Genomic DNA, 13,904 nt, shown 5'->3' on the forward strand with positions numbered 1-13,904 from the left:
GCATTCTAGCAGTGGAGCTGATGGGTTGGGTTACTTCTGATGCCTGCATTTTGGAAAAGGCCAGAATGGAGAGTTATAACAACTATTTGTGACCTTGAAGTCTGTGAAAGAATTGTAAGTATATTCAGAGGGAAAAAAATAAGAAAAAAAAAAAAGAAAAACAAAAAAGAAAGAAAAATCAACAAGAAAAAAAAAACACAACAAAAAAAGCCAAAAAACTACCCACTTGAGGATATGAGTGAGATAAATGGAAATTATTAGTCTGCAGAGTACTCCCTTTCCACTATAAAGCCAAACATAATTATACAAATTGTTCCAGGAAGAGCAGAGTTAATGAAATTTGGTTTAATAAGGGTTCAGGTCTGTTGTCCCCTACTGCTCCTTTCCCTCATTCCCTGATAATAACCAAAACTCTCCTTATGGCACTCCTATCAAATGAAAAAGAGCAGGTCTGGAGCTATGTGTGTGTTGAGTGGCCAACCAATACGAACATGCTGATTTATCCTGCTGTCTGCTGCCAAGTGGTGTGTGTAACAGATGTGTTCTGCATGCCTTTCTTTCAATAGAGGAACTAATTCAACTCTCTTTGTTATAACCACGTTGTGACTTCTGCCCCCTTTTCAAATTTGACTGAAATTGGCTAAAAAATAAAAGTAAAAAATTAAAAGTACTGAAGAGATTGACGGATGGATAGACAGCATGATGACATAAACCTTGTTTTCTTAGCAGGCTAAGATGGCACATCTGATTCAGTAATTCAGTGTTGAGGCTAATAGATTTTTTTCAAGCAGGGAAGCAAATTGCATTGATTTCACTGTTCAGAATCCTGTTGGGATCATTCAGCTTGTCCCATTCATTGCTTAATGCTTTATTGAAGTGTAAATATATACATTTCAGAAGGCATCCTGCACTGATTTGGGTTTGGGGACAGCTGTGATTTAGTCTGGCCTGATGACATTAATTTCCTTTCTCCTTGAGCTGTCTTGCTTAGAAGCATATCATTTTGATTTTGTATGTTTGGGAAAGAAGAAAGTCTAGCTATGCCATCCATGTGCAACCTGTACTTTATATCCATATTAGCAAGTCTAAGTGCACAAACAATATTTCCCTTGCTGAATCACAAGGATTAGCTTATTCCTTCGGTGCCTGTTTTATTCATTAGTTTACTTTTACTGATATCAAACACAGCCAACCTGCAAACGAACGGCAGACCTGGAAATGTTTATTTATAAGAGAGTGGCCACATGTTTGAGTGAGATCTTCATTAAATCTGCATCACAGGGTGGTGTGGTTTTTTTTTTCTTTTTTTTTTTTTCTTTTTTTTTTCTTCTCCCCCCTTTTGATATCAAGATCTGGAAATACATTGCTAATTTACTCATTCCTGAAAAGTAACAGGGGTACTTGTGGGTAAACTGGTCCATGGTAAATTGTGTCCTGGTGTACTTGATGAACTTAATGGTTATTTCTAGCCTTCAAATTTCTAAAAAGGAGTGAATCACAACTTCAGAAAGAGATGAGTCCTGCCCAGTTTTTCAGGGAGAGACACCTCAGCCATGGAGAGTTTTAGGACAAACACAAGTGGAGTCTGGAGATTGCTGAGAGAATGAATATACAGGTATTTTCTTGGTGAAGGGGAGCACCATAGTCCCAAGAACAAGCTTGGGAGAATTCTTGTTTGAGAAACTCAGTGCCATAAAGAAGGATATGTTTGATAAACATGGCCTTGCTGAGACGTCAGATAGGCGGTGAGGGCTTGACACATTTGCAGGTTGTTTCAGGTTATGTTGTAGCAAATTAATCAGACAGGAACAGCTGTTCCAGAAGCAGTCTTTCACACTGTTTGCCACTTCACATGAAACTTCTTTCTTTTGAAAGAGTGTCCTCCCAGTTCAATTAAATGTGGACAAACCCAAAGTGCGGCCTGCTCTTATCCTGCTGCCACCCATCTCTTCCCCACCGCAGCATGTGCCAAGAGACATGGTGGGTCCAGAGAGGGGACACGGGGCACTCAGAGACTGATCCTTGTAAGGTCCTGCTCTGTGTGATCAACAGTCCCATGTGTCTCGTGCCACTACCTTAAGTTTCAGGGGTGCAATAAGAGCACACGGGCAAGGCAGGAGACCACGGGGCCTTTTGGCAGCAGACTGCCAATCACACATGTGAATGATAGCATCAAGCTGCTGCGATGCCATGAATCATAGCAGAGCACACTCAGGGGCTGGAGCTGCAAACAGGGCTCGTGTGAGGGTCTCTGCCCTAGTGGGAAAAGGTCACCACTTTTTGAAAGGTTTGTCCTCAGTATTGCTGTGGGTTGGTCTCGGTAGACACGAAGAAATGTACTTCAAATCTTTTCACTTCAACCTCACACCACTTCCAAGCCTTCATCTCTGTTATATTTCCTTCTGAATAAGAAGAAATTAGGGATTTTAGTTCTAGGAAATCTCAGAATAACATCACAGTTTCCTAGCTACAGATTCTTCTCTTCAGGCAAAGAAACACAAGCACAGGAGCAAATCTGCATTAGGGTTGGTAGGTGCTGCATGAGGTAGGTGGACTGCTCATTTCTTTATATGGTAAGACAGTTTTATCTGTCTGCTTTTACACTGATTGTGACCACGCTTTTTAAGCATTTTATTAAACCTTAGAGTTGTCTGTGGACAGATAGCTATCAGGGAGAGGACAATAGATTATCTGCTTTGTCCACGGATTTTTCAAGCACAAATATTTTGTGAAATCTGAAAGAGGAATTCTTAGAAGAGTGAAGACCATTTTATAAAATGCTCATCTGGGTTTCATTCTTGATCTGGTACAAATGTGGTTTGGGAATCTGAGCAAGTCACTTTAGGTCTCTGTGAAAATGCAAAAAGTGAACACCGCTTCCTTTGTTTTTGACCTTTGTGGTTGCGTGTGTGAATTGTACATTTTTCTGGGCAAGGGCAGAATCTTCCATTTCCTTATAGTTATTTATTTGTTGATTACTCAGGTCTAACAAATAACCCACTTGGAAAGTGGGAGGGTGAAAAGGAACAGGAAGAAGCGCACAACTATGAGTATGTGGATGAAAACGTAATTGAAAACATAAGAAAAGTATTTCAAGACACCACCACTAGAAATAAGGACGTACTCTCTGAAGATCGAAGGTGAGTGTCCCCTATGATCACACATGGATGCAAACAAAAGCATTCAGAGTGATTTTCAAACTTACCAGTAACCATCATCCTTCACAATGGGGAAACGTTTTCCATGGGAGCCACCAACATTGCCACATATGTTCTGTAAACAACATGGTAAGGGCAGAGGTAGACACAACTATTGGTGACCTGCGGTTTTGTCAAAGTTGGACCTATGGTTGTTCTGGTGATATAAGTGCACAGTCAAGATCAGGTTTGCAGGTGGAGACAAAACCTTAATTAGACCAACAGTTATAGTTACAAAATACATGAAAACCCTGAGAAAAGCTTTGTGTCTGAAAGCTTGTCTATTTTTTCTGATTTGTGCCAGTTTGGTGTAGCAAATACTGATACTCTAAATACAATCATCCTCTTCTGTATAGAAATGGACACCTTGTAGTCCACAATTAAGGTCTGTCTCTTGAAAAACTTTTAGGAAATTATTTCTGTTTCCACTAAATTCTTGTGTTTCTGCTCTGTCAGTTTGCAGAAGACTTAAAGTGCTAGTGAAGAGGACTTTGTCTTCTAAAAAACTTCCAGAATCATTTCCAGCCAAACACAATTTTTTTTTCTAGATCTGAGTGAAACAGCATAGTTCCAACTCTTTCGGCTCATAGCTGAACCCTCTATGAACTTTTGTTGATTTAGCTGAACTGCTTCTCTTATTAAGAGAAATGCCTAAAACCCCAAAAAAGTTTGAAATTTGTTTTAATGATTTAGAAAAACTTTATTATCTTTTGTTATTTCAGAATATACTTCCTTTTTATTTTAAAATGGCATGCAACATTTCTATTGCATTTGAGTTGGGCAGTATACTGAATCTGGAATAAGATTTTATTTTATTTTATTTTATTTTATTTTATTTTATTTTATTTTATTTTATTTTATTTTATGGGAAGTTCAAAACCCCCAGAACACGACAGAAAACATAGATAATCAAGTAGAATTGTCTTGAAATATGACACAAAAGCAAATAGAAGCCCTCAGTTTCCCCATCCAGTATTCCCCAAACAAGGTCTCTTACATTTTCACTCTCTCAGTTATCCCACTGGTTCCCCTGCCCTCCCCCACAAAAATTGCCCTCTAAACTCAGCACAAAGAGTGGCTTTTAATGAGGACTTGAGGCAGTGGAGGTTCTCCCAGGCTCTGCATGCATCAGTAGGAGGGAGGGTGAGCAGGAGATGTCTGCCCCCTCCTCCAGCACTGGCAGAGATACATTGCAGCTTCTCGTGATTTGTCTAATAACTTCCATGCCTTCCAGGGCAATTACTTTATCTGTGTGGCCAATTCTCCTGCTCACTGCCACAGAAGTTGAAAAGTTACAGGGAAGACTGAAAAATGAAACAAAGTAGGGTGCTTCATATACTTCCTCAGTCCACATACCACTGAGCATGTGAGCTTTGTCTGTAGTGCAGAGAAAGAGAGAATGAAAATTTTTGTCTAAAATAATTCTATTGACTATAGAATTTCAGGACTTTTGTATGAAAGCAAAAGTACAGTTTCAAGAAGTAATGCCAGCCTATAAAATCAGCCTGTAATTATTCTACTTATTCCAGTTAAATCAGCTCCTTTAAGTCTTTATCCACCTGCCCTTTAAACTCACTATCAAGAGAGATGAGGCTTCACTTTATTAGTTGCTTTCTTTGAGGGCTCTAGCAAAACATGAAAGAAAGGACCTTTGCCGCCTACGGGGAGATCACTGTCTGTCTTAGATTATGAAGCAGTCCCTTAAATTGTCATCCTCAGCGGATGACAGAACTATCTGCCTTCTGAAATCATTAGCTAGCCAAGAAGCACGTAGCTCCTCCAGCCTGCTGGTCTCCCCCTGACCATCAGAAATCTTCCATTATGGCTTCCTTACCTGCACTTGTGAGCATTTTAAGAAATATGGATTTAACGTAGACATATGAAATTAACATTTAGTGTGGGCAAAAGACCTATAAAACTTCTAGCCAGGTAAAATGATTGTTGGAGCTTAAAAATCAGCTTTTGATCTGTGTGCTACACCGCTGTTTGTAGGGTGTAATTAAAAAGACTATTTTGGGACTTACAGACAAATAATACAAAAAACTTAGTTGTATCTTGCATCTCTGCCAAAGGCCTAACATTCGAGCACGTTAGCTCTACTTCAAGAACTGAGCAGTAAGCCATTTCCCACCCATGGTCCCATTCTCTCTCAGGACATTTATGCTACTTACTAATATCTTTTTAAAATGTATTTGGATATATGAGGTATCAACATGAAATCTAGTGATCCAGATTACTATAGCATACAGTTATTCGGAAAAACAAACAAACAAAAAAGGGTTTTAATGAAATTCAGAAGCAATCCTCAACAGCCAGTAATTCTGTGAGAAAATCATTATTTTTTATTTGTAGTTTTTCATCGATGCCAGAAAAAATCCCTCCACAGTCAGGGCCAAAGCATGCCAGAGTGGTACGAGTTAGAGCTAGTCCTCACCCTAAGAGGGAGAAAGAAAGAACAGGGATTTGCCTTGGGTCATTGCTATGTTAATTTTGATAGAATAAATGTGCCCAGAGGGTCAATGATGTTAACATGACCTCATCACTCCAGAGCAATAAGCAATTAAGCAAGAGACTTGAGTACAGATGCCTTAGCTTGCTATAGCAACAGCCACCATTAACATATTTTGCCATTTCATTAAAGATACAAGAGAAAGTAGGAATATCCCCAAAAGAATTTTAAATGTGTGGCTTTATTTTTAAGGACACGACAAGTTTTTTCCTTTTACTGCCATGGGTTTTTTCTTTGTTTGTTTGGTTTGGTTTTAATAAGGAAACTCCTTGGTTTGGCAGTCTTTTAGAAGGTATTAAAGATGTTAATAGCTGTTTTTGTTGGGTGTGAGAAAAAGAGAGAGAGAAGGTTCATTGAACAGAGCTGGAATAGCACTGATGCTGCTATAATGTTTTATCCCATGTTCCTGGAAACAAAATGAGTTGGAGGCATGGAGTGATGTAAAAGAATAGCAAAAAACAGTGAATGCAGCTTCTGCCTCCAGTGCTGATAGTTGCATGTAGTCTCGTGGCTGGGAAAGGACAGAAACAACACAGTCCAGCCACCTGGAGAGCCGAAAGCGTGCACTGGTGTCGGGCTATTTCAGGATGTTGCTTTCTGGACTTGAACATCATACGAGTGTTGTAAAAGGAATGGTCTCAGTTGACTAAGCCTGGGTGCATTTTAAATGGGATACAAAAAGTAGAAAAGAGATAGAAATGCAGAAGGGAATTAAAAATCTCCACAGCTGTGTTTTCCTTCTGCCACAAGCTGAACATTTAGGTGGCTTTGTTTGAACAAAGTTTTTTTATTATTATTTTAAATTTGGACTTATTTTATTTCTAAGCAATTGTACGAAACAGATTGAGGTGCAATTTTTTTTTGCATTGGTTATGATGAGATGAAGGTTCCTGTATGGCAGAAGGTTAGAGTCGGTGCTAGAAATTAAAACCAACCTTTGTGACCCGCTGCATCTTCATTAATCCTTTGGCACTGATTTTCTAAGACATTTATTTGGACTTTTCATACCAGTGGTCCTCCAAGATAGCTGTTTCTTTCCTAGCATCCTTTGCTCTTAGCTTAGTGGCTGAGGCAAACTTTGCAGCACTGGGGACATTGAAATTAGGATGACAAATCCATAACTGGAGTAGTATGTTCTCAACACTTTTGAAAATACTCCTACTCTTAAGCGATTTTCAATGTAGATTTAGGAGCATAACCTACTTTGACAGTTTTTATTGTTTGGTAATTTCTCTACTGCTTGGCATTTTCAGTTTTTCTTAATGTGTGAACCAAAGATTATTATCCATGGCACAATCAATGCTGATTGCAGAAGGAAGAAGGAGTTGACAGGGAACAAACAGGGTGCTGCTCTGAGAGCTGCAGTTCAAAGACAGCAGGACTTCAAGAAGCCCATCTCAAAGCAGTTGTCGGTTTAAAGACCCTAAGAGCAGGGGAGACTACCCGCCTACCATGATTATCTAGATGTTTACCTAACACACACTGACCTTGCTATTCCTCCAGAGGACAGATTAAAATGTGCATTTTTGTGGTGTGGGAGAGCTGGGAATGGAGCCCACTGATGAAGCCTTAGCCCATTGGCATATTGTTGTTAAATGTTGACAATGGGTGTTAAATATTAACAGCAAGGTGGTGAGGCCCTGGCACAAGTTGCCCAGAGAAGCTGTGGATGCCCCATCCCTGGAGGTGCTCAAGGTCGTGCTGGATGGGACTTTGGGCAACCTGGTCTGGTGGGAGGTGTCCCTGCCCATGGCAGGGGGTTGCAATCAGATAGTCTTTAAGGTCCCTTCCAACCCAAACCATTCTGTGATTCTGTGTTTCTATGATTCTGTGATGAAGTTATTAATTAACTTCCCTCCAGAACTGTGGCTCTGTTACCCCAGCCCAGAGCACAGCCTCTGGAGCCCTCACCAAGACGGTGGTCTCCCTACTCTCCATGTCTCTTAGACCTGCAACACCACATGGGCTTCATGGCTGTAGTCACGTTGGAGACACACTGAAAAAACTCTTTGCTGGAGTCACAGCTTGTATCGATTAAATGAGCTCTTTTACCCATATAGGTCAAATATTTCCCTAAATTACATAAGCTATGCTAGTAAAAGAAAAATTTACTGGTTTGAGTTTCGCACACTTAGGCTAAGTTGCTGGCATAGCTGTGTCAAAGTCATATATTAGCTTTATTTTTGCTGTAGTCTTGGGATTACTGGTATAATTGCACTGACAAACCATTTTATGGCACAGATGAGCCCTAACTCACAGCCATTAATTTGACTCAAATGCTCATTCACCTGCACTCCCTGTGTAATTTTTAAACCCAAATGTAAAGGTTTCCTGTTTCACCCTGTCATTTTGTTTTGTTTTTCAGAGACATCTGAAGCAAAATAATTCTGAAATTATCTGGAGACAAATAGGAAGCTGTATCCTTCACATAATAAAATCAGCTATGACTGTAAGAAAAAGCTGCTCATGAAAGCGTCCTTGTCTCATGAAGAGCATATGAGGTTGTAATTTAACTATAATAATCCCTTGAGAAACTAAACTGCTTACTCATCCTAAATAAGAAGTCAAACCAGATAATGTCTCATGACCCTTTGAAGGGACAAAGTTCTTTTTGTACATATTTATTCATGAATTCGGGTAATGATGCCAAGTTCAATCCTTCATTCTTATTGCACTTGAAATACCAGTTGATTTTCTGAACCACTGTAGGGCATATGCAAAAGGAAAATCCCTTACTAAAACAGCTGCACAGTTGTTGTTTCCTTTTTTTTTTTTTTTTCTTTTAGAGGTAGAAAAGGGAATGAAGGGTTGTCGAAGGTGAACTTAGATTTCTTTAGGCGGTCACATATGCTGCATGTTAAGGCTCAAAACTACAAATGGCCAGATTCTTCCACTCTTTCAGATGATGAACAATCCTTTATTGCACAAGTAGTACTGTTGTAACACAAGCAATTCACCCTGGAAAGCAACGCCAGTCCTCCCAGGGGGGAAGTGCTACTCAGTAGGACTGGTAGTCCCTAAATTAGGCAATACTGCCATCTCTATGGCTCCTTGCACAGCCCGAGTTCTCTAGAATCACACTAGATCTGTAGATTTTGCTACTATGTTCAGCAATTTGCTGAAAATCCAGCCAGGAAGGAAGAACAGAAGCTGGCACTGAAGGAGTAGTGTCCATGCCGGTGCTCCTAACCAAGAAAAAGGAAGACTCTGCCCTTTGAGAGATCAGGGAAAAGCAATGCTGAAGAGCTTCTCCTGTTCCTTCTGGTACCTTGCATTCCCACAGAAGCACCTGGAAGAAGAGGCTTTCCTTTCAGGAAAGCATTTTATTTCAGTTTATACTTGTGAAAATGAAAAACAAAAGCCAAATGCTTACATGATATCTGGGATACAAACCCTCCTTGGCCCATAAGAAGGGAACTTCCTGTGTGCCCCTTCCCTTCCCTGCGAGTGCTGAGCAGCAGCAGTGAGGGCTTCTGCTTACAGGGATGAGCATCTCCGTGCACTTGGCGGAGAGCACATAACCAGTGCTGGCATTAGAGCTGCTGTATTCCTGTCTGAGATCCCTCTGTGCAATCACACAGAAGCTTCATGGGTACTGTATTAACATTTTCGGGTGGTATTGGAACTAATCCTCATGTTCTGGCAGAGAACAGAAGTGTAAGTGCCTGTAGACCAAGTCTGATGCCCACCACCTATGGCATATAAAATAAGAAGAACAGGGCAGCACATGCATAGTGAGTGCTGTGTATCTAGATGTGTTAGATCTGGGGCAAAGACATACACCTCTGGCAATGCTTTAACTCTCAAGGGAAAAAATTACTGAGAACTGATGTGTAAATACATAGTTGATGTGCCAAGAGTTTCCGGACTCACAGCAGCTTGATCAGAGTGGCGTATCCAGAAATGCCAGACAGGTGCACAAAATAGTCAAACTTCCCAGACGGTTTTAGGGTGGAGATTGGAAACATGTTTAGAAAGCCTAGACATACCATATTTTTCATCCTACTGATAAGTTAAAAAGCAAACGCTCACAAAAAAAGCCTTAATATGCCTTAAAGAAGTCTTTTCAAGCAGACAGTACAGTATCTTCAGACTTTCCTATTAAAATTCTACTGAATGATTAATTTTCACTAATGCAAATTAATTTAGGATTTCTCAATATTGTCTTACATTAATATATTCAAGATAAATGCTCATGCTCATTAAAATCTGTTGCAATTTAAGTATTAAGAATATCTCAGAGTGCTTTGATTCTATGCATATGTAGCATACAGCATTTTGAATATCACTTGCTATTACGGGGGCTAACAGTTTTGTACAGATCTTGTAACTGGCTGACATATCAGTTGTGGGTTTTTGAAATACTTTTTAAGAATTTTGCACAAGAATCCATATTTCTTGTTGTAGCAGCTCAAAACAGCCAGTTTTTTTTTTTTTTTTTTTATATATATATACCAGCAAACATGGTCTGGTATGTGAATAAAAAGAATTTATTGTGTATTTTACTGGTTGTTTTTTTCTTTCTTTCTCTCCTGAATGTGATGCTGTCTTCTATTGGATTTCTGAAAGATATATTACCATCACAATTTTCTTTCCCTGAAATACCAGAAGCCTGAGTTTTGTAGCTAGAAATGAAGAGAGAAAAGCCAACAGCCTCCTGGGCTGTACTAGGCATTGTGTCACCAGCAGGTCGGAGAAGGTGATCCTTCCCCTCTGCTGAGCACTGGTGAGACACCTGGAGTGCTGGGTCCACTTCTGAGCTTCCCAGCACAAGAGAGACATGGGCACACAGGAGGGAGTCCAGCAAAGGACCGTGAAGATGACCAGGGGCTTGGATCATCTGACATACAAGAAAAGGCTGAGAGAGCCTGGAAAAAAAAAAAAAAAAAAAAAAGGCCCTCATTAGTTTTCCTAGGTGTTGGGATGAGTATGAATAAGGGGAGATGCAGCTACTTTACTGACAAACCCAAGACCTTTCAAACATTCTGTAAAAGCATTTGGGACCTAGTCTGTGAAAACAAACGAACAACCAACCAAACCAAACCAACAAAAAGAATCCCACAACTAAGACGTATCAGCCCCCTTTTTTTTTTTTCAGCTTCTTTCTTTTAAAATGCTTCCAAAGAAATGATTTCTCTTCTTTGCATGGATTCTGTCACATGAGTCTCATTCTGCCACCCCTGTCATGTGCAACAATCCTGTCTTGCGCATTCAACGTCGTTGAGCTCCATGAGTTTTGTTCATGTGAGTAAAGGCGGCAGATTTTATGAACCTTGTAAATATATTAGTAGCAGAGATGTCTCCAGTATCTCTTCCTCAGGCATATCAGTCAACTTCATATCTTATCACAGGAAAGAGAACTGGCCTGGCTGTTCAGTTCCCATGACACAGAGGGGCAGTGGCATTTGCATGAACTTACTGGCGTGGAAGAGAGGCTGTGGTGCTGTGCTGCGGGTAGAGGACTGTCTTGCTGGGCAAAATGCAGGGGAGGGAGGAGGCATGAGGCGAGACTGTAGTAGAAGGCTTGCGTTCAATGTTTAAGACTTGGTAAGTGTTGAGACTCCCTTACGCCGTACAGATGACCGCAGTGATTTCATGCTGTTTGCTAATACGTGTTTGACAAAGCTGTAATGTCACCGTGATCCTTGAGGGACCTGGTTATCATTCCCAGACACTGCTGCTCAGGAAGACTGTGCTGAAGAAGGGAAAGCCATTTTCAGCTGAACACAGACTATGCCTGAAGAGAACACAAGTGTATTTAAATAATAAGACATTTGCTTTGCAAAAGATTGGCATAAGCTTCTGCACAGACCTGTTAGCTTAAGGGCTTATCTCCTTTAATGCTAAGGAGTATTTCCACTGTGCTCTCACTAAAGGCCTGCTCAGGAACAGCTGCTTCTGCAGCACTCCATGTGTTCATAAGCCCTTAGTGAGATGGTATTTTCTGTTTGGATGATCAACATGCACACTTTTTATATATCCAGCCTTTGTGTCTGGTGAGATAAGAAGAATCTTCTCTCAGCATTCTTCTTTAAATGCCAAAACCCCTTTTGTTTAAATACAATGTGTCAAACAAATGCTTATCTACGACACTCTTCCCAATAAGCCGCTGTATATTGTTGCTATCTCTTCACTTAACATATCTGGTACTTTTCCTACCTCTCCTAAGTCTACTCAAGTGTTTTCCTAACATTTTTCACCTTGGTGCCCCTGTACTGTGCTAATTTACAGCTCCTTGATGCCATATTAAAACTAGTAGTTCCAGAAGAGAAAAGAGTTTTCTAGCTTCCACTTCACCTGTTAGTGGCAGGTGGTTGCTTCTCTTGGGTTTCTGTATGCCCTAGGACACCCTTTGCAGCTCAGGCTGAGGAAGCAGGAGGGGCTGATGCTCACACTGGCTGGCAGCTGCTGGAGGCTGTGCAGGAGGGACGATGGCTCGCGATTTCTCTTTCTGCGTCTGCTCTGCCCCAAATCCATTGCTACCGCACCAGATAGGCCTTAGGTCTGTTACTACCTGGGGACCTAAAGTTGCACAGAAGGAGAGGTAGAAGCAGAGTTTCTTTCTGAAATGAAGCTTTCCTCCAGTCACCAAGACTGGTGTATATGACCATTCTGTGATTCTGTGATTATCTGTCCAGACATACCTGATGCAGTCTTTTCCTGCAAACATTCACACAAATAGCTTACGCAACTCTTCCACAGTCACAAATGGTTTGCAGATGGAAGGAGGAGACATCAAAGTTTTGCTTTCTTTGCAGTTTCAACCTGAAGAGTTTGGCTAGGAATGAATCACAAAAAAAAAATAAAATAAAATAAAATAAAATAAAATAAAATAAAATAAAATAAAATAAAATAAAAAGTTTTATTTTTTCTAGGTGAACATATTACAGAAATTCAGTCATTGTGAGTAGGTATAAATACCTTATGACTAATTTTGACATGGTTCTACCTCCTCTCCTTGCCCTCTGCACCCCATTTTGGATGGCTGCCTGTGCTTCCCAGCTGGAGCATCCCTTTGCTGGTCCAGTGGGGCAGCTCTGCAGCCCCTAGACTCTCCCAGGCATCCTCACCAGCCCTGCCCTCGCACACAGTGCGTCATTCTCCAAACACCTCGTGTCCCATTTCATCTCCTCTGTAGTACAGAAGAGAAGATTCATGAGTCCAGGTTCCAATCTACAAGCATATTCACACTGTGAAATCATATTGAAAACATCCTGTTGGGTGTGAGGAGCCAAAATGCCTTTGTGGGTATGGGCTGTAAGCGCTGCAGACTTAAACAGAACAAAGCCCAGCAAGTGCTCTGATGGCCAGCGTTACTGCAAAAATGAAATGGCAGTGGGAGAGGTGGTATCAAGCCAGGATTTTTCTTTGTAAATTAAACTGAAGTAGATTTCAGACCTTTGACAGGTACCTGCTCTTTGCACTTCATGTATGAAAGCTCAACATGAGATCTAAAACAGGAAACGTTGTTCCTGGAGCCAGTGGGGATAGGATGAGAGGAATGTTGTAAAAAATAGTGTATCGTCTTCAATTTCACCCCCTTTGGCAGCAGGAACTGGAGGTCCACAGCTGGCAATGCCTTTGCAAGGGGAGGAGTCAATACATCCTGGTCTGAAAAAGTAACTGAACAGTTTGCTTTGGGGAAATGCAGGTCTTTATGTTGTGCACCAGCAGTCAGAGTATTTATACTAGGTTCAGTTCTGTTTTCTGTCTGGCAGGGTCCAAATCAACCTCCTCTGCTTCCCAGCAGAGCCCAGGAGCTGCCAGGTTAAAGGCTGCTCTGGGCAAGAACATTTTTGCTCTCCCTCCACACCTAACAGACGCAGAGGAGAGTGATTTTTCCCACTAGCAAAAAGCACTTAATTATGCATTAGCAAGCATAGGCTGGAAAGGAAGAGAGCCCAAATTATTCTGCACAGATTAGGGATCACAGGGAAAGGCAAAATCAAGAATCCAGTTCCTGCTTGAAAGAAAAAATGTTTTTCTACATTTTTGCTAATGACTTCTTTGCACGTGAGCCCTATAAGCTCTATGTCCTAATGACTAAGAAAGCTGAAGAAGTGCCTGCTGGTGCCTGCTCACAGCTCTGTGAAAACAGAAGTAGCTATGCTAAATAAGGAGAAGAGCCTTTCCCTTTGTGAAGCAAAAAAGGGAGATCGCTGAAGAGGTCATCTCTTATATATGTCCATTATGTGACA

At 40.8% G+C, this 13,904-nt stretch overlaps 1 protein-coding gene across 1 annotated transcript in view; it reads left to right on the forward strand.

Annotated features, from left to right (window-relative positions):
• Window positions 1-10,239, forward strand: part of THEMIS (thymocyte selection associated) — an 89,205-nt gene extending 78,966 nt beyond the window's left edge. Inside the window, exons 6-7 of the mRNA XM_048065585.2 lie at window positions 2,984-3,140; window positions 8,072-10,239. Coding sequence (XP_047921542.2) covers window positions 2,984-3,140; window positions 8,072-8,081 — 167 coding nt within the window. The 3' untranslated portion in view covers window positions 8,082-10,239. The remainder of the gene's footprint in view (window positions 1-2,983; window positions 3,141-8,071) is intronic.
• Window positions 10,240-13,904: the final 3,665 nt, after the last annotated feature.

The sequence above is a fragment of the Anser cygnoides genome, chromosome 3, assembly GCF_040182565.1.
Source record: "Anser cygnoides isolate HZ-2024a breed goose chromosome 3, Taihu_goose_T2T_genome, whole genome shotgun sequence".
Taxonomy (NCBI): Eukaryota; Metazoa; Chordata; class Aves; order Anseriformes; family Anatidae; genus Anser; species Anser cygnoides.